We start from the raw sequence: 23,417 nt of genomic DNA, 5'->3' as shown, positions 1-23,417 counted from the left end.
CTAAAGCGGGAACCATCAAGGTCACATCTAAAATGCAAACAGGACTAGGATCTATCATCAGATGCACAATGTTTAATAGAACTGTAATATTGTCACATTCATCAATCACAATGGTGTTTAGGGATGACTCGCATGACCACGTAGTGACCATGTTCCAGTCCCAAGGAGAGCGATGGACACATCAGGAGTGATGGTCCCGGGACTCGCAGGATAGAGACATCAGGAGTGATGGTCCCGGGACTCGCAGGATGGAGACATCAGGAGTGATGGTCCCGGGACTCGCAGGATGGAGACATCAGGAGTGATGGTCCCGGGACTCGCAGGATGGAGACATCAGGAGTGATGGTCCCGGGACTCGCAGGATGGAGACATCAGGAGTGATGGTCCCGGGACTCGCAGGATGGAGACATCAGGAGCGATGGGCCACGGCTCACAGGATGGAGACATCAGGAGTGATGGTCCCGGGACTCGCAGGATGGAGAAATCAGGAGTGATGGCCCGGGACTCGCAGGATGGAGATACCAGCAGAGTCTGTGACATAAGGAGCGATGGTCTCGGGACTCACAGGATGGAGAGCGATGGAGACATCAGGAGCGATGGTCCCGGGACTCACAGGATGGAGACATCAGGAGCGATGGGCCACGGCTCACAGGATGGAGACATCAGGAGTGATGGTCCCGGGACTCGCAGGATGGAGAAATCAGGAGTGATGGCCCGGGACTCGCAGGATGGAGATACCAGCAGAGTCTGTGACATAAGGAGCGATGGTCCCGGGACTCACAGGATGGAGAGCGATGGAGACATCAGGAGCGATGGTCCCGGGACTCACAGGATGGAGAGCGATGGAGACATCAGGAGCGATGGTCCCGGGACTCACAGGATGGAGAGCGATGGAGACATCAGGAGCGATGGTCCCGGGACTCACAGGATGGAGAGCGATGGAGACATCAGGAGCGATGGGCCACGGCTCACAGGATGGAGATATCAGCAGAGTCTGTGATATAAGGAGTGATGCTTTACTTTGTGACATTTGATGCTGTCATCTCGTCTGGCTTCTGAGTTCCAGCTAAGGCCACATTCACACTATTTGATCAGTATTGTACATCAATATTTATAAGCCAAAAACAGGAATGGGTGAAAATTGGAGATGTGTTTCTATGATATTATTCCACAACTGATTTTGGCTAAAAAATACTGATGTAAAATACTGAATGTGTGAATGTGGTCTTAGTCATTAAAATGTATATAGGTGACTACAGCACCTGCTGCTCTCCCACCCCACCAATGCTCAGCGCCTGCTACTCTCCCACCCCACCAATGCTCAGCGCCTGCTACTCTCCCACCCCACCAATGCTCAGCGCCTGCTACTGCTCCCACCCCACCAATGCTCAGCGCCTGCTACTCTCCCACCCCACCAATGCTCGGTGCCTGCTACTGCTCCCACCCCACAAGTGCCTGCTACTGCTCCCACCCCACAAACGCTCAGTGCCTGCTACTCTCCCACCCCACCAATGCTCAGTGCCTGCTACTCTCCCACCCCACCAATGCTCAGCGCCTGCTACTGCTCCCACCCCACCAATACTCAGCGCCTGCTACTGCTCCCACCCCACCAATGCTCAGCGCCTGCTAATCTCCCACCCCACCAATGCTCAGTGCCTGCTACTCTCCCACCCCACAAATGCTCAGCACCTGCTACTCCTCCCACCTCACCAACGCTCAGTGCCTGCTAATATCCCACCCCACCAATACTCAGCGCCTGCTACTGCTCCCACCCCACCAATGCTCAGCGCCTGCTACTGCTCCCACCCCACCAATGCTCAGCGCCTGCTACTGCTCCCACCCCACCAATGCTCAGCGCCTGCTACTGCTCCCACCCCACCAATGCTCAGCGCCTGCTACTGCTCCCACCCCACCAATGCTCAGAGCCTGCTACTGCTCCCACCCCACCAATGCTCAGCGCCTGCTACTCTCCCAACCCACCAACGCTCAGCGCCTGCTACTGCTCCCACCCCACCAACGCTCAGTGCCTGCTACTGTTCCCACCCCACCAATACTAAGCGCCTGCTACTCTCCCACCCCACCAATGCTCAGCGCCTGCTACTGCTCCCACCCCACCAATGCTCAGTGCCTGCTGCTGCTCCCACCACACCAGTGCTCAGCGCCTGCTACTGCTCCCACCCCACCAATGCTCAGCGCCTGCTACTCTCCCACCCCACCAATGCTCAGCGCCTGCTACTCTCCCACCCCACCAATGCTCAGCGCCTGCTACTGCTCCCACCCCACCAATGCTCAGCGCCTGCTACTCTCCCACTCCACCAATGCTCAGCGCCTGCTACTCTCCCACCCCACCAATGCTCAGCGCCTGCTACTGCTCCCACCCCACCAATGCTCAGCGCCTGCTACTCTTCCATCCCAAGAAGAGAAAAAGTAAAGATGGCGGAGTATAGTCAATCCAATCTCTAACATGAAAACTATATCTTAAAACTAAACTTTCTTTTAAACTATTAAAATATTCACACAGACAAATTTATCAAAAACTGCAACCAGCCTGTCCAGTAATAGAGCTAAGTGGTGGAGATTACCAATGTGCCATAAAAGGCCCCACCCTAGTGCACCCTTCCTTACAGCGGAGGTTGGCACCCTCACTTGAATGCAACATGGCGCCCCCGCTCACCGTCGGCTCACCCTGGATTCAACCTAGAAATCCCCATCTGTATACCTAGCAGGGCGCAAAGAATATGCAATCAATGTTCAAAAACGGTGTGCTGTGGTGGTTAGAAAGAGAAGGGTGTAAAGGGTTTGTCAATCAGTGAACCAAAGGAGGTATGTCCATATAAAAGATGGTCTGTTCATTGGTACCAGGCAGACAACAAAGGTTATCCCCTTAGGAGCCCATGTGAGGCACTCCAACCACGAAAAAACAACCGAAGACCCAGACCAAAAACCAAATACTTGGTATGGATTCAATAGGAAAGGGGTTTGACTGAGCTAAATCACCCTCCACCTGCCCTAATCACCTGTCCCTACATTGCCGCGGAGGTTGGAACCCTAGATGATCACACAAAACGGCGCCCCCGCTCAATGTCGGCTTACTGTCACCTCCCCTCCGCAACAACCTTTCCAACTCTGCAGACCCCAATGTGCAGTAGGGATAAAGAGGAGGGGGAGGTGAAGTTGGCTCAATCTTGTTAGTGGTGGAAATAGAACCTTTGTTGTCTGCCTGGTACCAGTGAACAGACCATCTTTTATATGGACATACCTCCTTTGGTTCACTGATTGACAAACTCTTTACACCCTTCTCTTTCTAACCACCGCAGCACACCGTTTCTGAACACTGCATGCTCTTTGCGCCCTGCTAGGTATACAGATGGGGATATCTAGGGTGAGACGACGGTGAGCGGGGGCGCCATACTGCGTTCAAGTGAGGGTGCCAACCTCCGCTGTAAGGAAGGGTGCACTAGCGTGGGGCCTTTTATGGCACATTGGTAATCTCCACCACTTAGTTCTGCTACTGGACCGGCTGGTTGCAGTTTTTGATAAATCTGTCAGTGTGAATATTTTAATGCTGCAATGTCTTCCCGGAGCGTAACGATATTGTGTCTTACAGTGATTGTTAGGTTCTTTAGAAGGACGTAGATCTGGGGATTTATTCTGACAGAATTTTATTGGCTGGACTGATGTCTTTCTTCGGCCTTACTAACTATGTTACTCTGGTGATGATCAGTGCCCGGTACTCGTCCTCCCACATCTCTACTCTGGTGACGATCAGTGCCCGATACTCCCACCTCCCACATCTCTGCTCTGGTGAGGATCAGTGCCCGGTACTCCCCCCTCTCACATCTCTACTCTGGTGAGGATCAGTGCCCGGTACTCGTCCTCCCACATCTCTACTCTGGTGATGATCAGTGCCCGGTACTCGTCCTCCCACATCTCTACTCTGGTGAGGATCAGTGCCCGATACTCCCCCCTCCCACATCTCTACTCTGGTGACGATCAGTGCCCGATACTCGTCCTCCCACATCTCTACTCTGGTGAGGATCAGTGCCCGATACTCGTCCTCCCACATCTCTACTCTGGTGAGGATCAGTGCCCGGTACTCGTCCTCCCACATCTCTACTCTGGTGATGATCAGTGCCCGGTACTCGTCCTCCCACATCTCTACTCTGGTGACGATCAGTGCCCGATACTCGTCCTCCCACATCTCTACTCTGGTGACGATCAGTGCCCGATACTCGTCCTCCCACATCTCTACTCTGGTGACGATCAGTGCCCGATACTTGTCCTCCCACATCTCTACTCTGGTGAGGATCAGTGCCCGGTACTCGTCCTCTCACCTCTCTACTCTGGTGAGGATCAGTGCCCGGTACTCCCCCCTCTCACATCTCTACTCTGGTGAGGATCAGTGCCCGATACTCGTCCTCCCACATCTCTACTCTGGTGAGGATCAGTGCCCGATACTCGTCCTCCCACATCTCTACTCTGGTGAGGATCAGTGCCCGATACTCGTCCTCCCACATCTCTACTCTGGTGAGGATCAGTGCCCGATACTCGTCCTCCCACATCTCTACTCTGGTGAGGATCAGTGCCCGATACTCGTCCTCCCACATCTCTACTCTGGTGACGATCAGTGCCCGATACTCGTCCTCCCACATCTCTACTCTGGTGACGATCAGTGCCCGATACTCGTCCTCCCACATCTCTACTCTGGTGACGATCAGTGCCCGATACTCCCCCCTCTCACATCTCTACTCAGGTGAGGATCAGTGCCCGGTACTCCCCCCTCTCACATCTCTACTCGGGTGAGGATCAGTGCCCGGTACTCCCCCCTCTCACATCTCTACTCTGGTGACGATCAGTGCCCGGTACTCGTCCTCCCACATCTCTACTCTGGTGACGATCAGTGCCCGGTACTCGTCCTCCCACATCTCTACTCTGGTGAGGATCAGTGCCCAGTACTCCCCCCCTCTCACATCTCTGGTGACGATCGGTGCCCGGTACTCGTCCTCCCACATCTCTACTCTGGTGAGGATCAGTGCCCAGTACTCCCCCCTCTCACATCTCTACTCTGGTGAGGATCAGTGCCCGATACTCCCCCCTCTCACCTGTCTACTCTGGTGAGGATCAGTGCCCGGTACTTCCCCCTCACGTCACTACTCTGGTGAGGATCAGTGCCCGATACTCGTCCTCCCACATCTCTACTCTGGTGAGGATCAGTGCCCGATACTCGTCCTCCCACATCTCTACTCTGGTGAGGATCAGTGCCCGATACTCATCCTCTCACATCTCTACTCTGGTGAGGATCAGTGCCCGATACTCATCCTCTCACATCTCTACTCTGGTGAGGATCAGTGCCCGGTACTCCCCCCTCCCACATCTCTACTCTGGTGACGATCAGTGCCCGGTACTCCCCCCCCCCCCCCCCCCCCCTCTCACATCTCTACTCTGGTGACGATCAGTGCCCGATACTCCCCCCTCTCGCATCTCTACTCTGGTGAGGATCAGTGCCCGATACTCGTCCTCCCACATCTCTACTCTGGTGAGGATCAGTGCCCGATACTCATCCTCTCACATCTCTACTCTGGTGAGGATCAGTGCCCGATACCCGTCCTCCCACATCTCTACTCTGGTGAGGATCAGTGCCCGGTACTCCCCCCTCCCACATCTCTACTCTGGTGAGGATCAGTGCCAGATACTCCCCCCTCTCACATCTCTACTCTGGTGAGGATCAGTGCCCGATACTCGTCCTCCCACATCTCTGGTGAGGATCAGTGCCCGATACCCGTCCTCCCTCATCTCTACTCTGGTGACGATCAGTGCCAGATACTCCCCCCTCTCACATCTCTACTCTGGTGACGATCAGTGCCCGATACTCATCCTCCCACATCTCTACTCTGGTGAGGATCAGTGCCCGATACTCATCCTCCCACATCTCTACTCTGGTGAGGATCAGTGCCCGATACTCGTCCTCCCACATCTCTACTCTGGTGACGATCAGTGCCCGGTACTCGTCCTCCCTCATCTCTACTCTGGTGACGATCAGTGCCCGATACTCGTCCTCCCTCATCTCTACTCTGGTGATGATCAGTGCCCGATACTCGTCCTCCCACATCTCTGGTGATGATCAGTGCCCGATACTCGTCCTCCCTCATCTCTACTCTGGTGACGATCAGTGCCCGATACTCCCCCCTCCCACATCTCTACTCTGGTGAGGATCAGTGCCCGATACTCGTCCTCCCTCATCTCTACTCTGGTGACGATCAGTGCCCGGTACTCGTCCTCCCACATCTCTACTCTGGTGACGATCAGTGCCCGGTACTCGTCCTCCCACATCTCTACTCTGGTGATGATCAGTGCCCGGTACTCGTCCTCCCACATCTCTACTCTGGTGACGATCAGTGCCCGATACTCCCCCCTCTCATATGTCTACTCTGGTGACGATCAGTGCCCGATACTCGTCCTCCCACATCTCTACTCTGGTGATGATCAGTGCCCGGTACTCGTCCTCCCACATCTCTACTCTGGTGATGATCAGTGCCCGGTACTCGTCCTCCCACATCTCTACTCTGGTGACGATCAGTGCCCGGTACTCGTCCTCCCACATCTCTACTCTGGTGAGGATCAGTGCCCGATACTCGTCCTCCCACATCTCTACTCTGGTGACGATCAGTGCCCGGTACTCGTCCTCCCACATCTCTACTCTGGTGATGATCAGTGCCCGGTACTCGTCCTCCCACATCTCTACTCTGGTGACGATCAGTGCCCGGTACTCGTCCTCCCACATCTCTACTCTGGTGACGATCAGTGCCCGGTACTCGTCCTCCCACATCTCTACTCTGGTGACGTTCAGTGCCCGATACCCGTCCTCCCACATCTCTACTCTGGTGAGGATCAGTGCCCGATACTCGTCCTCCCACATCTCTACTCTGGTGATGATCAGTGCCCGGTACTCGTCCTCCCACATCTCTACTCTGGTGACGATCAGTGCCCGATACTCGTCCTCCCACATCTCTACTCTGGTGACGATCAGTGCCCGGTACTCCCCCCTCTCATATGTCTACTCTGGTGACGATCAGAGCTGATACTCTCCCTGCTATCTGCTCCGTTGCCTCCGCACCCTTTGCAGCGAGTTGCCCCTGCAGACACCTTTGTCACTTGTCGTATCTTCCAGCTCGGAGATTCCATCGTAAATGACTGAGAGATCTAAAGTGATCTACAAGAAAAGAGCTGTAATCAGTGCAGAAAAGGCTTTGGGCTTATGGCAACCGATTAGGTCGCTGCTTCATGGTCTAAAAGGCATCTGAAGGAAGTGTGCTGGAATCTGCCTGCTTCCCATGGATGCTGCTTCACTTTGATCTGTCTGCCCTCCGCACTTCTCACCTGAGGAGTGAACACGTATTTGTACAGCTTGAAATGACGGAAATATGTATTCACAAAGTAGTCGGACATGTGCAGAAGTTGCTGCGGGGAGAACACGCCGATGCTGAATGGAGGCCGCTGCCGAAAAAAGACAAAAGACATTACCGCCACGTGCAGCAAACCAGAAGCACCACCATGCGTGTCATCGGCACACATCCAGGGCTGATGTGAGGATGGGAGTACTGGGAAGGGAAAGGACCCCACACGCAAGGGCCCACAGACACACAAAGGGCCCATAGACTCACAAAGGGCTTACAGACACACGAGGGTCCACAGACACACTAGGGGCCTACAGACTCACAAGGGCTAATAGCCTTACAAGGGGCCTACAGACTCACAAAGGCCCACAATGTCACAAGGGCCCCATGCACATTCTAGGGCCCATCTGCCAATTAAAAAACTGAGTGTCAAGGTGTGTGCACAGCAGCTCACGCGGTAGAGCTCTGCAGTACAAGGAGCTCTGCTCTCCTGCCACTCTCTATTCTGGTGGCCATAGGTCATCTTAGGCCAGCAGCCTACAAAACGGCAGGATCACTCCCAGGACATCAGCACAGATGGCGTGATGACATTGCATCACTACTGCCACCAGGAACCATGCGTAGGTAGGTATATGTGTCAGTAATTATAGGGGCTGTCGGTCCACCTTACTGTGCGTGGACATCATACTGTATGTGTGCAGGAGGCTGAATGGGGGGACATCACATCCTAGAATGTCAGAGTTGGAAGGGACCTCCGGGGTCATCGTGTCCAAAACCCTGCTCAAAGCAGGAGTCACTAACCAGGAGAAAGAAGGCAGGCCCAGGCCTCCAGACTAATGCACCCCAGACTGCGCAGAGACGGGTGTTAGAGTGCCTTCCCCCCAGTCCCGTAATGACGACACAGCCAGGCCTAGATGGGTGAACAGGTCGGTCACAGTTTATTCAAGGGCACTTACATGTCATAACGGGCTCATCACCGAAGGCCGTGTCTGCGACCGACAGGCGAGCCGGCCAGTGAGCGGTCACGAGCCTTTGCCCTCCTCATCTTCCGCTGTGACTGAATATCATTGTCAAGGGTTTGGGGGTTTTTTTTAATGGCAATCTAAGCACCGCTAAATATATAAGGGAGGGAGGGTGGGACAAAAGCTTCCAGGGGTCAACCGGGGGAAAGAGGAAGTCACTGACCCCAGGCACCTGAAGTTAACCCATGCAGGTGTGGCCGGACGCCCCTTCCCCTTTAATCCCATTGGACAGCTGGGCGTCCCAATTAGTGCATCACCCGGGGAGTGGTGAGAGGAGGGAATTGGGCACTGAACCAGACTTTGTCTAGCTTTAGTCATATGGGCTCCACAGTCAGAGGCACGTTCCTTAATTAGTACCGTGCCTGCCAGGATACGGCAGACCCATGCAGGTAAGATGGCGGTAACACAGGTGCAAAGATACTGATGAAACAACTACTGCCGGCCTGCCAATCCATGGAGGGGGGTTGCTTAGTATGTTCTTGCACAATAGAGATTGTATGCGGCGCTGTTCACACAGTGGAAACGCGCAGCCTCTGGTGTACAGCCTATTAGTGACGCCCTCCGAGTAGATCAGGCGGGCTGCCCCGCGCTATCTGAATGCATCGTCTGTGAACACCACAGTGTACAGGATCAAATGGGCCTAGCTGCACCCGAAAAATAAAGAGCAGAAGGCTACATATAAAAATGTGAGGTATCAGTCTTGGCTACGATATGCAACCCATGCCACGCAACCCATGTCACGTGTCCTCACGCTTGCGAGTCCTATCGCTAAACAACAAAGCAACTAAAAGAGGACTAACAACGGCGCTGGGCAGCCCGCCTGATCTAATAGAAGGTTGTGCATTACCACTGTGTGAACAGCGCCACATACAAGCTCTAATGTGCAATAACATAGTAGGCAACCCCCCCGCATGGATTGGTAGGCTGTGAGTGGTTTCATCAGTATTTTTGCGCCTGTGTTACCGCCATCTTAATTAAATACATGGGTCTGCTGCATCCTGAGGGTGCATTTGTCTGGAGGCTGGGCAGGCAAACATCACTGCCTGCTTTCTCCTGGTTTTTTCTGTCTTTTACATCCCAGAACTGGACACAGTATTCCAGATGAGGTCTAACCAAGGAGTAGAGGGCAATAATGACTTCAGGTGATCTAGACTGTATGCTTCTGTTAATACGTCCTAGAACTTTGCCCTTTTTTGCTGCTGCATCACACTGTTGACTCATGTGCAGTCTGTGATCTATTAGTATACCCAAGTCTTTTTCACATGTGCTGTTGCTTAGCCCTATTCCTCCCATTCTATAGATGTAATTTTTATGTTTCTTTCCCAGATGAAGGATCTTGCATTTCTCCCAGGTAAATTTCATCCTATTAGTCGCTGCCCATTGTTCAAGCGTCTCTAGATCCTTCTGAATCCTTTCTCTGTCTTCTCTAGTGTTCGCTATCGCTCCTAGCTTTTCATCACCTGCAAATCTGATCAGTTTACCTTCAGTTCCCTTATCTAGATCATTTATAAAAATGGTGAACAACACTGGGGACAGGACAGAGCCTTGTGGTACCCACTGGTAACACTGGGGGACAGGCCAGGGCCTTGTGGTCCCCACTTGTAACACTGGGGCCAGGACAGAGCCTTGTGATTCCCACATGTAACACTGGGACCAGGACAGAGCCTTGTGGTATCCCACATGTAACACTGGGGGCCAGGCCAGGGCCTTGTGGTACCCCACATGTAACACTGGGGCCAGCACAGAGCCTTGTGGTACCCACATGTAACACTGGGGCCAGGGCAGAGCCTTGTGGTACCCACATGTAACACTGGGGGCCAGGCCAGGGCCTTGTGGTACCCCACTTGTAACAGTGGGGCCAGAACAGATCCTTGTGTTCCCCACCTGTAACACCGGGGCCAGGACAGAACCTTGTGGTTCCCACATGTAACACTGGGGCCAGGACAAATTCTTGTGCTACCCCACTTGTAACACTGGGGCCAGGACAGAGCCTTGTGGTCCCCACATGTAACACTGGGGCCAGGACAGAGCCTTGTGGTACCCACATGTAACACTGGGGCCAGGGCAGAGCCTTGTGGTCCCCACTTGTAACACTGGGAACAGGACAGAGCCTTGTGGTACCCCACTTGTAACAGTGGGGCCAGAACAGATCCTTGTGGTCCCCACATGTAACACGGGCCAGGACAGAGCCTTGTGGTCCCCATATGTAACACTGGGGCCAGGACAGGGCCTTGTGGTACCCCACTTGTAACACTGGGGCCAGAACAGATCCTTGTGTTCCTCACCTGTAACACTGGGGCCAGGACAGATCCTTGTGTTCCCCACCTGTAACACTGGGGCCAGGACAGAGCCTTGTGGTTCCCACTTGTAACACTGGGAGCAGGACAGAGCCTTGTGGTACCCTACTTGTATCACTGGGGCCAGGACAGAGCCTTGTGGTCCCCATATGTAACACTGGGGCCAGGACAGGGCCTTGTGGTACCCCACTTGTAACAGTGGGGCCAGAACAGATCCTTGTGTTCCTCACCTGTAACACTGGGGCCAGGACAGATCCTTGTGTTCCCCACCTGTAACACTGGGGCCAGGACAGAGCCTTGTGGTTCCCACTTGTAACACTGGGGCCAGGACAGAGCCTTGTGGTACGCCACATGTAACACTGGGGCCAGGACAGAGCCTTGTGGTACCCCACTTGTGACACTGAGGACAGGACAGAGCCTTGTGGTACCGCACATGTAACACTGTGGCCAGGACAGAGCCTTGTGGTACCCACCTGTAAAACTGGGGCCAGGACAGATCCTTGTGGTCCCCACATGTAACACTGGGGCCAGGACAGAGCCTTGTGGTACCCACATGTAACACTGGGGCCAGGGCAGAGCCTTGTGGTCCCCACTTGTAACACTGGGAACAGGACAGAGCCTTGTGGTACCCCACTTGTAACAGTGGGGCCAGAACAGATCCTTGTGGTCCCCACATGTAACACGGGCCAGGACAGAGCCTTGTGGTCCCCATATGTAACACTGGGGCCAGGACAGGGCCTTGTGGTACCCCACTTGTAACACTGGGGCCAGGACAGAGCCTTGTGGTTCCCACTTGTAACACTGGGAGGACAGAGCCTTGTGGTACTCTACTTGTATCACTGGGGCCAGGACAGAGCCTTGTGGTACCCTACTTGTATCACTGGGGCCAGGACAGAGCCTTGTGGTCCCCATATGTAACACTGGGGCCAGGACAGGGCCTTGTGGTACCCCACTTGTAACAGTGGGGCCAGAACAGATCCTTGTGTTCCTCACCTGTAACACTGGGGCCAGGACAGATCCTTGTGTTCCCCACCTGTAACACTGGGGCCAGGACAGAGCCTTGTGGTTCCCACTTGTAACACTGGGGCCAGGACAGAGCCTTGTGGTTCCCACTTGTAACACTGGGGCCAGGACAGAGCCTTGTGGTTCCCACTTGTAACACTGGGGCCAGGACAGAGCCTTGTGGTACCCCACTTGTGACACTGAGGACAGGACAGAGCCTTGTGGTACCGCACATGTAACACTGTGGCCAGGACAGAGCCTTGTGGTACCCACCTGTAACACTGGGGCCAGGACAGAGCCTTGTGGTTCCCACTTGTAACACTGGGAGCAGGACAGAGCCTTGTGGTACCCCACTTGTAACACTGGGGCCAGGACAGAGCCTTGTGGTACGCCACATGTAACACTGGGGCCAGGACAGAGCCTTGTGGTACCCCACTTGTGACACTGAGGACAGGACAGAGCCTTGTGGTACCGCACATGTAACACTGTGGCCAGGACAGAGCCTTGTGGTACCCACCTGTAAAACTGGGGCCAGGACAGAGCCTTGTGGTCCCCACATGTAACACTGGGGCCAGGACAGAGCCTTGTGGTACCCACATGTAACACTGGGGCCAGGGCAGAGCCTTGTGGTCCCCACTTGTAACACTGGGAACAGGACAGAGCCTTGTGGTACCCCACTTGTAACAGTGGGGCCAGAACAGATCCTTGTGGTCCCCACATGTAACACGGGCCAGGACAGAGCCTTGTGGTCCCCATATGTAACACTGGGGCCAGGACAGGGCCTTGTGGTACCCCACTTGTAACACTGGGGCCAGGACAGAGCCTTGTGGTACCCCACTTGTAACACTGGGTAGCAGGCCAGAGCCTTGTGGTACCCTACTTGTATCACTGGGGCCAGGACAGAGCCTTGTGGTACCCTACTTGTATCACTGGGGCCAGGACAGAGCCTTGTGGTCCCCATATGTAACACTGGGGCCAGGACAGGGCCTTGTGGTACCCCACTTGTAACAGTGGGGCCAGAACAGATCCTTGTGTTCCCCACCTGTAACACTGGGGCCAGGACAGATCCTTGTGTTCCCCACCTGTAACACTGGGGCCAGGACAGAGCCTTGTGGTTCCCACTTGTAACACTGGGAGCAGGACAGAGCCTTGTGGTACCCCACTTGTAACACTGGGGCCAGGACAGAGCCTTGTGGTACGCCACATGTAACACTGGGGCCAGGACAGAGCCTTGTGGTACCCCACTTGTGACACTGAGGACAGGACAGAGCCTTGTGGTACCGCACATGTAACACTGTGGCCAGGACAGAGCCTTGTGGTACCCACCTGTAAAACTGGGGCCAGGACAGAGCCTTGTGGTACCCCACATGTAACACTGGGGCCAGGACAGAGCCTTGTGGTACCCACCTGTAAAACTGGGGCCAGGACAGAGCCTTGTGGTACCCCACTTGTAACACTGGGGCCAGGACAGAGCCTTGTGGTACCCCTCTTGTAACACTGGGGCCAGGGCAGAGCATTGTGGTACCCCACATGTAACACTGGGGCCAGGACAGAGCCTTGTGGTACCCCACTTGTAACACTGGGGCCAGGACAGAGCCTTGTGGTACCCCACTTGTAACACTGGGGCCAGGACAGAGCCTTGTGGTTCCCTACTTGTAACACTGGGGCCAGGACAGAGCCTTGTGGTACCCCTCTTGTAACACTGGGGCCAGGACAGAGCCTTGTGGTACCCCACTTGTAACACTGGGGCCAGGGCGGAGAATTGTGGTACCCCACATGTAACACTGGGGCCAGGACAGAGCCTTGTGGTACCCTACTTGTAACACTGGGACCAGGGCAGAGCCTTGTGGTACCCCACATGTAACACTGGGGCCAGGACAGAGCCTTGTGGTACCCCACTTGTAACACTGGGGCCAGGACAGAGCCTTGTGGTACCCCACTTGTAACACTGGGGCCAGGACAGAGCCTTGTGGTTCCCTACTTGTAACACTGGGGCCAGGACAGAGCCTTGTGGTACCCCTCTTGTAACACTGGGGCCAGGGCGGAGAATTGTGGTACCCCACATGTAACACTGGGGCCAGGACAGAGCCTTGTGGTACCCCACATGTAACACTGGGGCCAGGACAGAGCCTTGTGGTACCCCACTTGTAACACTGGGGCCAGGACACAGCCTTTTGGTTCCCACTTGTAACACTGGGGACTGGACAGAGCCTTGTGGTACCCCACATGTAACACTGGGGCCAGGACAGAGCCTTGTGGTACGCCACATGTAACACTGGGGCCAGGGCAGAGCCTTGTGGTACCCCTCTTGTAACACTGGGGCCAGGACTGAGCCTTGTGGTTCCCACATATAACACTGGGGCCAGGACAGAGCCTTGTGGTACCCCACTTGTAACACTGGGGCCAGGACAGATCCTTGTGGTACCCCACATGTAACACTGGGGCCAGGGCAGAGCATTGTGGTACCCCTCTTGTAACACTGGGGCCAGGACTGAGCCTTGTGGTTCCCACATATAACACTGGGGCCAGGACAGAGCCTTGTGGTACCCCACTTGTAACACTGGGGCCAGGACAGATCCTTGTGGTACCCCACTTGTAACACTGGGGCCAGGGCAGAGCATTGTGGTACCCCACTTGTAACACTGGGGCCAGGACAGAGCCTTGTGGTACCCCACATGTAAGACTGGGGCCAGGACAGAGCCTTGTGGTACCCCACATGTAACACTGGGGCCAGGACAGAGCCTTGTGGTACCCCACTTGTAACACTGGGGCCAGGACAGAGCCTTGTGGTACCCCACTTGTAACACTGGGGCCAGGACAGAGCCTTGTTTGTGTTCCCCACTTGTAACACTGGGGCCAGGACAGAGCCTTGTGGTACCCCACATGTAACACTGGGGCCAGGACAGAGCCTTGTGGTACCCCTCTTGTAACACTGGGGCCAGGGCACAGCCTTGTGGTACCCCACATGTAACACTGGGGCCAGGGCACAGCCTTGTGGTACCCCACATGTAACACTGGGGCCAGGGCACAGCCTTGTGTTCCCCACATGTAACACTGGGGCCAGGACAGAGCCTTGTGTTCCCCACATGTAACACTTGGGCCAGGACAGAGCCTTGTGGTACCCCACTTGTAACACTGGGGCCAGGACAGAGCCTTGTTTGTGTTCCCCACTTGTAACACTGGGGCCAGGACAGAGCCTTGTGGTTCCCACATGTAACACTGGGGCCAGGACAGAGCCTTGTGGTACCCCACATGTAACACTGGGGCCAGGACAGAGCCTTGTGTTCCCCACATGTAACACTGGGGCCAGGACAGAGCCTTGTGTTCCCCACATGTAACACTGGGGCCAGGACAGAGCCTTGTGGTACCCCACATGTAACACTGGGGCCAGGGCACAGCCTTGTGGTACCCCACATGTAACACTGGGGCCAGGACAGAGCCTTGTGTTCCCCACATGTAACACTGGGGCCAGGACAGAGCCTTGTGTTCCCCACATGTAACACTGGGGCCAGGACAGAGCCTTGTGGTACCCCACATGTAACACTGGGGCCAGGGCACAGCCTTGTGGTACCCCACATGTAACACTGGGGCCAGGACAGAGCCTTGTGGTACCCCTCTTGTAACACTGGGGCCAGGGCAGAGCCTTGTGGTACCCCACATGTAACACTGGGGCCAGGGCACAGCCTTGTGGTACCCCACATGTAACACTGGGGCCAGGGCACAGCCTTGTGGTACCCCACATGTAACACTGGGGCCAGGACAGAGCCTTGTGTTCCCCACATGTAACACTGGGGCCAGGACAGAGCCTTGTGGTACCCCACATGTAACACTGGGGCCAGGGCACAGCCTTGTGGTACCCCACATGTAACACTGGGGCCAGGACAGAGCCTTGTGGTACCCCCTCTTGTAACACTGGGGCCAGGGCAGAGCCTTGTGGTACCCCACATGTAACACTGAGGACAGGACAGAGCCTTGTGGTACCCCACATGTAACACTGGGGCCAGGACAGAGCCTTGTGGTCCCCACCTGTAACACTGGGGCCAGGGCACAGCCTTGTGGTACCCCACATGTAACACTGGGGCCAGGACAGAGCCTTGTGGTACCCCTCTTGTAACACTGGGGCCAGGGCAGAGCCTTGTGGTACCCACATGTAACACTGGGGCCAGGGCAGAGCCTTGTGGTACCCCACATGTAACACTGGAGACAGGACAGAGCCTTGTGGTCCCCACCTGTAACACTGGGGCCAGGACAGAGCCTTGTGGTACCCACATGTAACACTGGGGCCAGGACAGAGCCTTGTGGTACCCACATGTAACACTGGGGCCAGGACAGAGCCTTGTGGTACCCACATGTAACACTGGGGCCAGGACAGAGCCTCGTGGTTCCCACATATAACACTGGGGCCAGGACAGATCCTTGTGGTACCCCACATGTAACACTGGGGCCAGGACAGAGCCTTGTGGTACCCCACTTGTAACACTGGGGCCAGGACAGATCCTTGTGGTACCCCACATGTAACACTGGGGCCAGGACAGAGCCTTGTGGTACCCCACATGTAACACTGGGGCCAGTGTATCAAAGTGCAGGTGTTGGATATGTCACCACGGAACAAAAGGACCAACAGTTAAAGGGGTTTATTTACAGGGATATAAACTGGCAATATAACAGTGTGAGTATTAGAAGAGTGAAACAGATTATCAGACAGGCAAGCAGTACAAACAGTAATAAATGGTATTTCCTGAAAAGAACTTAACAGTCTGAAGGGGGACTTGCTTGCAGGGTCGAACTTCTCCCACGTAGGCGCCGAACAGCAGCGGCACTTGTCGTCTATAGTCTCTGTGAACTCTGTGGTCTTTAATATTCCCCAGCCGGGGTCTCAGGGGTTACTCTGCTGGAGTTAGAGGGGGTACGTGGTAAACGGGGTCCCCCCTGCTCTGAGTCCTTTTCCTCCAACACTACAGTCTCTCCCAGGGAAGTGAAGCTCCGTCTACAATTAAGTCTCTCCACAGGAATCAGGGGCTCTGCAATAACACTGCGGGTACCGGGGCTTCGCACGGGGGTCACTGTCTCTGCACGGGTCACTGTATGTTCCTGTTTTTTGCGCAGGAGGGCATTCCCCTCAACAACGCCAGAAGTGGATTTGCAAGGCGGGTAAAGTCTTTTACGAAGCATATGAAGTATCCTGTAAGTACCAGGAACGCACGCACATCTTTCACGCTTTTTGGAGTAGGCCACTCTTGTACCGCAGCGATCTTCTCCTGCGAAGGCCTCACCCCCTCAGCAGAGACAACATGTCCCAAGTATTCGATCTCGGTCCAGACACTTCTGGGGTTTTACCTTCAGGCCATACATCTGTAGCCGACTCAGAACTTGCTCCAATCTCTCTAGATGCTCCTCAAAGGTGGGGGCAAAGACGATGATATCGTCCAAGTAAATCGAAGTGGCCTCAAAGTTCAGGTCTCCCAGACATCTCTCCATGAGCCGCTGAAATGTTCCTGGGGCATTCGCTAGGCCGAAAGGCATGCGGTCGAACTCGGACAGTCCCATTGGAAAGATGAAAGCCGTCTTGGCTCGATCTTGCTCGGACATGGGCACCTGCCAATAACCGCTGGCCAAGTCTAACGTGGAGAAGTACCTGGCATTTCCCAGTGCCGATAAGGACTCTTCTATAATGGGCAGTGGGTACGAGTCCTGCACAGTGAAAGCGTTGAGCCAGCGATAGTCCACACAGAATCGTAAGGGTCACGGTGTGGTCTTTAGTGGCCCCTCCATCCACTAGTACTACTCCTCCTCACATCTTTACTGCAGACCTCTATGTTCATCCATACCACCATTGCGACCAGGATGGGCAAGTGATTAGCCACCATAAGTTTGACCACTGGGCCCCATTTGCGCCCTAGCGCCTTTGTGAAGTGACAGCGGAAATATCCCTCAGGCATGGTGGTCACTTGAGAGCCAGTGTCCACCAGACACCGCACTGCTCTTCCACTAATTTCTCCCCAGACCAGGGGGCACGTGGAATCAAGGCTGGTGGGACTTTTACTACTCCCCCTCTGCTCTTCAAACTCCGGGCGGAGTCCCTCGTGCTCGGAGCCACCTAGTTTAACGGAGGGCACGGGGATGGTAATAGTACCTGTGTACCCTGGATAAACATATAACATTAAAAAGTTTTTTCTTCCAATGGTAAAATTACCTCCAAGGGATAGCACAGAGGTACCGCTATTAGCTGGGGGCTGCACGTCTACCCCGACGCGCGTTTCGGTCTCCTTCCCCCTGTTATTAGGTGTAGATGAGGGTCTTGTCTGTGAAAGAATTTTTGTTCCTTAATGACATGTTATTGATTAGATATTCATAGCAGACATATTATTCCCCTTATATGGTACTGTCCGTTGCCTGGACATGCATGTCGATTTTTGATCATGGCGGTGAGCCTCTAGCCCACCCCCTTCTTTCCCCATATCTTGGTATATGTTTTTAATCGTTTTCTAATAAAATAAATTATTTTGTTATATATTATTATTGCCTATGTATCATCTTTTGTTGAGCTTCATCTTACCGTAGCCTTGTCAATCCCAAACCTAGCCATTTTTTTCAATAATTATAGTATTAGATACTTTGCTGAAGTCGAAAAATATTATATCTACAGCATTTCCCTGATCCACCCAGTCAGTGATTCCATCATAGAAGGAAATTAGATTAGTCTGGCATGACTTGTTTGCTACAAACCCATGCTGGCTGTAGTTAATTACTGTATTCTTATCCAAATACTTACATACAGGCTGTTTAATAATTTGTTCACACATTATTCCTGATATAGAAGTAACATGATACTGTGTGTGTAGCGGAGGGTATGTGGGGACAGCACACCGTGTATATGTGAGGGAGGGGTATGTGGGGACAGCGCACCGTGTATATGTGAGGGAGGGGTATGCGGGGACAGCGCAACGTGTATATGTGAGGGAGGGGTATGTGGGGACAGCGCAACGTGTATATGTGAGGGAGGGGTATGTGGGGACAGCGCACCGTGTATATGTGAGGGAGGGGTATGCGGGGACAGCGCACCGTGTACATGTGAGGGAGGGGTATGTGGGGACAGCGCACCGTGTACATGTGAGGGAGGGGTATGTGGGGGACAGCGCACCGTGTACATGTGAGGGAGGGGTATGTGGGGACAGCGCACCGTGTACAAGTGAGGGAGGGGTACGCGGGGGACAGCGCACCGTGTACATGTGAGGGAGGGGTATGTGGGGACAGCGCACCGTGTACATGTGAGGGAGGGGTACGCGGGGGACAGCGCACCGTGTATATGTGAGGGAGGGGTATGCGTGGGACAGCGCACCGTGTATATGTGAGGGAGGGGTATGTGGGGGACAGCGCACTGTGTATATGTGAGGGAGGGGTATGCGGGGGACAGCGCACCGTGTATATGTGAGGGAGGGGTACGTGGGGGACAGCGCACTGTGTATATGTGAGGGAGGGGTATGTGGGGACAGCGCACTGTGTATAGGTGAGGGAGAAGTAAGTGGGGGACAGCGCATTTTGTATAGGTGAGGGAGGGGTATGTGGGGGACAGCGCATTTAGTATAGGTGAGGGGGGGTATGTGGGGGACAGCGCATTTAGTATAGGTGAGGGAGGTATGTGGGGGACAGCGCACCGTGTACATGTGAGGGAGGGGTACGCGGGGGGCAGCGCACCGTGTACATGTGAGGGAGAAGTACGCGGGGACAGCGCACCGAGTATAGGTGAGGGAGGGGTATGTGGGGGACAGCGCACCTAGTATAGGTGAGGGAGGGGTATGTGGGGGACCGCGCATTTAGTATAGGTGAGGGGGGGTATGTGGGGGACAGCGCATTTTGTATAGGTGAGGGAGGTATGTGGGGACAGCGCATTTAGTATAGGTGAGGGGGGGTATGTGGGGACCGCGCATTTAGTATAGGTGGGGGGGTATGTGGGGACCGCGCATTTAGTATAGGTGGGGGACCGCGCATTTAGTATAGGTGGGGGGGTATGTGGGGACCACGCATTTAGTATAGGTGGGGGGGGGTATGTGGGGACTGCGCATTTAGTATAGGTGGGGGGGTATGTGGGGACCGCGCATTTAGTATAGGTGGGGGACCGCGCATTTAGTATAGGTGGGGGGGTATGTGGGGACCGCGCATTTAGTATAGGTGGGGGGTATGTGGGGACCGCGCATTTAGTATAGGTGGGGGGGTATGTGGGGACCGCGCATTTAGTATAGGTGGGGGGTATGTGGGGACCGCGCATTTAGTATAGGTGGGGGGGTATGTGGGGACCGCGCATTTAGTATAGGTGGGGGGTATGTGGGGACCGCGCATTTAGTATAGGTGGGGGGTATGTGGGGACCGCGCATTTAGTATAGGTGGGGGGTATGTGGGGCCTGTGAAGAGAGGCTGGTAATGATTTTCATGCAGTCGATCGTCAGCTCGGGTACAGGCACCGTGTGTGTGATGGTGAAATGTGTTAGATTTGGCACCGTCCCCACGTTGCGGACACCGCACAGCCCCCCACAGCATGACTTACATGTACCGAGTGACGCAGGAGCAGCTCCTGGAGGCGAGAATAACACTCCGCAGCGTCCACCAGAGGCGACCCTACAAGGAGAGGCAGCATGAGGGGGGTCCGCACCTGTCTGACAGTGGTGGTGCGGGAAGGAATAGTCAGTGCACAAGCCAGAGAGCGCGCCGCGGCTCACCTGCGCACAACGCATGCGTCTCCTTCACCACAGACAAGACACAAGACGTCTGCTCTCTCTTAAAGCCGCAGTCCCAGCAGAAGCGCAACGCGTGGTAGTAAAGTTCCAGCAACGCGGAGGCGCGAGGCTCACCGAGGAGTCGCACATCCAGCAATTCCCGAAGAACTCTGGGGAGAGACGACAGATGATGGAGGTCATGGGGGAGGGGACAACATGATCACAGGGGAGCAGGTCCGCTCACTACCTGCGCAGATCCTCAGTGCTCCGGGCGAGCTCCAGCCTCTGCAGGTCCCCTGCTGTCACATCATTCCTAAGAGACCAAATGTGTGAGGAAGGAGGACCGAGAATGAGGGGGAAAGACGGACGGAGGACCCGAGAACGAGGGGGAAAGACGGACGGAGGACCCGAGAACGAGGGGGAAAGACGGACGGAGGACCCGAGAACGAGGGGGAAAGACGGACGGAGGACCCGAGAACGAGGGGGAAAGACGGACGGAGGACCCGAGAACGAGGGGGAAAGACGGACGGAGGACCCGAGAACGAGGGGGAAAGACGGACGGAGGACCCGAGAACGAGGGGGAAAGACGGACGGAGGACCCGAGAACGAGGGGGAAAGACGGACGGAGGACCCGAGAACGAGGGGGAAAGACGGACGGAGGACCCGAGAACGAGGGGGAAAGACGGACGGAGGACCCGAGAACGAGGGGGAAAGACGGACGGAGGACCCGAGAACGAGGGGGAAAGACGGACGGAGGACCCGAGAACGAGAGGGAAAGACGGACGGAGGACCCGAGAACGAGGGGGAAAGACGGACGGAGGACCCGAGAACGAGGGGGAAAGACGGACGGAGGACCCGAGAACGAGAGGGAAAGACCGACGGAGGACCCGAGAACGAGGGGGAAAGACGGACGAGACGCAAGGGAGGTGGCGGAGGGACAGATAGGGCGGAATTGGGGAGGGGAGAGGCGCACGGGTTTGGTATGGACGGGGCGGAAGGGGGAGGTGGAGGGACGGCAGTTATAGATTATTTACCACATGTAGGCTTTTAGTTTTGTTATTTTTTCCTGAAAAAGAAGAAACAGATTATAAGAGTTGTGGATATTGGGCACAGCTCCCCCCTCCTCCTCCTCACCGGGCACAGCTCCCCCCCTCCTCCTCCTCACCGGGCACAGCTCCCCTCCTCCTCCTCCTCACTGGGAACAGCTCCCCCCCTCCTCCTCCTCACCGGGCACAGCTCCCCCCTCCTCCTCCTCACCGGGCACAGCTCCCCTCCTCCCCTCCTCCTCACCGGGCACAGCTCCCCTCCTCCCCTTCTCCTCACCGGGAACAGCTCCCCCCCTCCTCCTCCTCACCCGGCACAGCTCCCCCCTCCTCCTCACCGGGCACAGCTCCCCCCTCCTCCTCCTCACCGGGCACCGCTCCCCCCTCCTCCTCCTCACCGGGCACAGCTCCCCTCCTCCTCACCGGGAACAGCTCCCCCCTCCTCCTCCTCACCGGGCACAGCTCCCCTCCTCCTCACCGGGAACAGCTCCCCTCCTCCTCACCGGGAACAGCTCCCCCCCTCCTCCTCCTCACCCGGCACAGCTCCCCCCCTCCTCCTCCTCACCCGGCACAGCTCCCCCCTCCTCCTCCTCACCGGGCACAGCTCCCCTCCTCCCCTCCTCCTCACCGGGAACAGCTCCCCCCCTCCTTCTCCTCACCCGGCACAGCTCCCCCCTCCTCCTCCTCACCGGGCACAGCTCCCCTCCTCCTCACCGGGCACAGCTCCCCCCTCCTCCTCCTCACCGGGCACAGCTCCCCTCCTCCCCTCCTCCTCACCGGGAACAGCTCCCCTCCTCCCCACCGGGAACAGCTCCCCCCCTCCTCCTCCTCACCCGGCACAGCTCCCCCCTCCTCCTCCTCACCGGGCACAGCTCCCCTCCTCCTCACCGGGCACAGCTCCCCTCCTCCTCCTCACCGGGCACAGTTCCCCTCCTCCTCCTCACCGGGCACAGCTCCCCCCTCCTCCTCACCGGGCACAGCTCCCCCCTCCTCCTCACCGGGCACAGCTCCCCTCCTCCTCCTCACCGGGCACAGCTCCCCTCCTCCTCCTCACCGGGCACAGCTCCCCCCCTCCTCCTCACCGGGCACAGCTTCCCTCCTCCTCCTCACCGGGCACAGCTCCCCCCTCCTCCTCACCGGGCACAGCTTCCCTCCTCCTCCTCACCGGGCACAGCTTCCCTCCTCCTCCTCACCGGGCACAGCTCCCCTCCTCCTCCTCACCGGGCACAGCTTCCCTCCTCCTCACCGGGCACAGCTCCCCTCCTCCCCTCCTCCTCACCGGGCACAGCTCCCCTCCTCCTCCTCACCGGGCACAGCTCCCCCCCTCCTCCTCACCGGGCACAGCTCCCCCCCTCCTCCTCACCGGGCACAGCTCCCCTCCTCCTCCTCACCGGGCACAGCTTCCCTCCTCCTCCTCACCGGGCACAGCTCCCCTCCTCCCCTCCTCCTCACCGGGCACAGCTCCCCTCCTCCCCTCCTCCTCACCGGGCACAGCTCCCCTCCTCCTCCTCACCGGGCACAGCTCCCCTCCTCCTCCTCACCGGGCACAGCTCTCCCCTCCTCCTCCTCACCGGGCACAGCTCCCCCCTCCTCCTCACCGGGCACAGCTCCCCTCCTCCCCTCCTCCTCACCGGGCACAGCTCCCCTCCTCCCCTCCTCCTCACCGGGCACAGCTCCCCTCCTCCTCCTCACCGGGCACAGCTCCCCTCCTCCTCCTCACCGGGCACAGCTCCCCTCCTCCTCCTCACCGGGCACAGCTCTCCCCTCCTCCTCCTCACCGGGCACAGCTCCCTCCTCCTCCTCACCGGGCACAGCTTCCCTCCTCCCCTCCTCCTCACCGGGCACGGGCTCGCACTTTCCTCACTCATCTTTCGGCGTCTGTCTCCCTGACAACAGTTTATCTGAAGCCCGGAACACTGTTACCATGGGTAACGGCGGCTGGGCGAGG

General features: G+C 56.3%; 1 protein-coding gene across 5 annotated transcripts; it reads right to left on the bottom strand.

Moving 5' to 3' along the window:
• Window positions 1-52: 52 nt before the first annotated feature.
• Window positions 53-23,417, bottom strand: CFAP119 (cilia and flagella associated protein 119). Of its 5 annotated transcripts, none has more exons than XM_073546295.1 (8): window positions 23,248-23,396; window positions 21,461-21,492; window positions 20,674-20,739; window positions 20,430-20,596; window positions 20,258-20,328; window positions 7,378-7,494; window positions 7,115-7,210; window positions 53-994 (listed from the first exon to the last, which is right to left on the bottom strand). In XM_073546295.1, exons 1-8 carry the CDS (start codon window positions 23,335-23,337, stop codon window positions 701-703), a joined length of 933 nt encoding a protein of 310 aa, XP_073402396.1. In that variant the 5' UTR covers window positions 23,338-23,396; the 3' UTR covers window positions 53-700. The 5 variants fall into 5 exon arrangements, with proteins under 5 accessions (XP_073402396.1, XP_073402399.1, XP_073402394.1 ...); XM_073546298.1 differs by having other exon boundaries at window positions 834-994; window positions 7,144-7,210; window positions 23,248-23,400; XM_073546293.1 differs by lacking the exons at window positions 53-994; window positions 7,115-7,210; window positions 7,378-7,494 and adding an exon at window positions 16,251-18,017 and having other exon boundaries at window positions 23,248-23,411.

This window comes from Dendrobates tinctorius, unplaced genomic scaffold (assembly GCF_039654945.1).
Source record: "Dendrobates tinctorius isolate UK_male_01 unplaced genomic scaffold, ASM3965494v1 ptg000146l, whole genome shotgun sequence".
NCBI classification, from domain to species: Eukaryota; Metazoa; Chordata; class Amphibia; order Anura; family Dendrobatidae; genus Dendrobates; species Dendrobates tinctorius.
The sequence above is the reverse complement of the archived record's forward strand: the minus strand, read 5'-3'. Positions and strand labels throughout refer to the sequence as shown.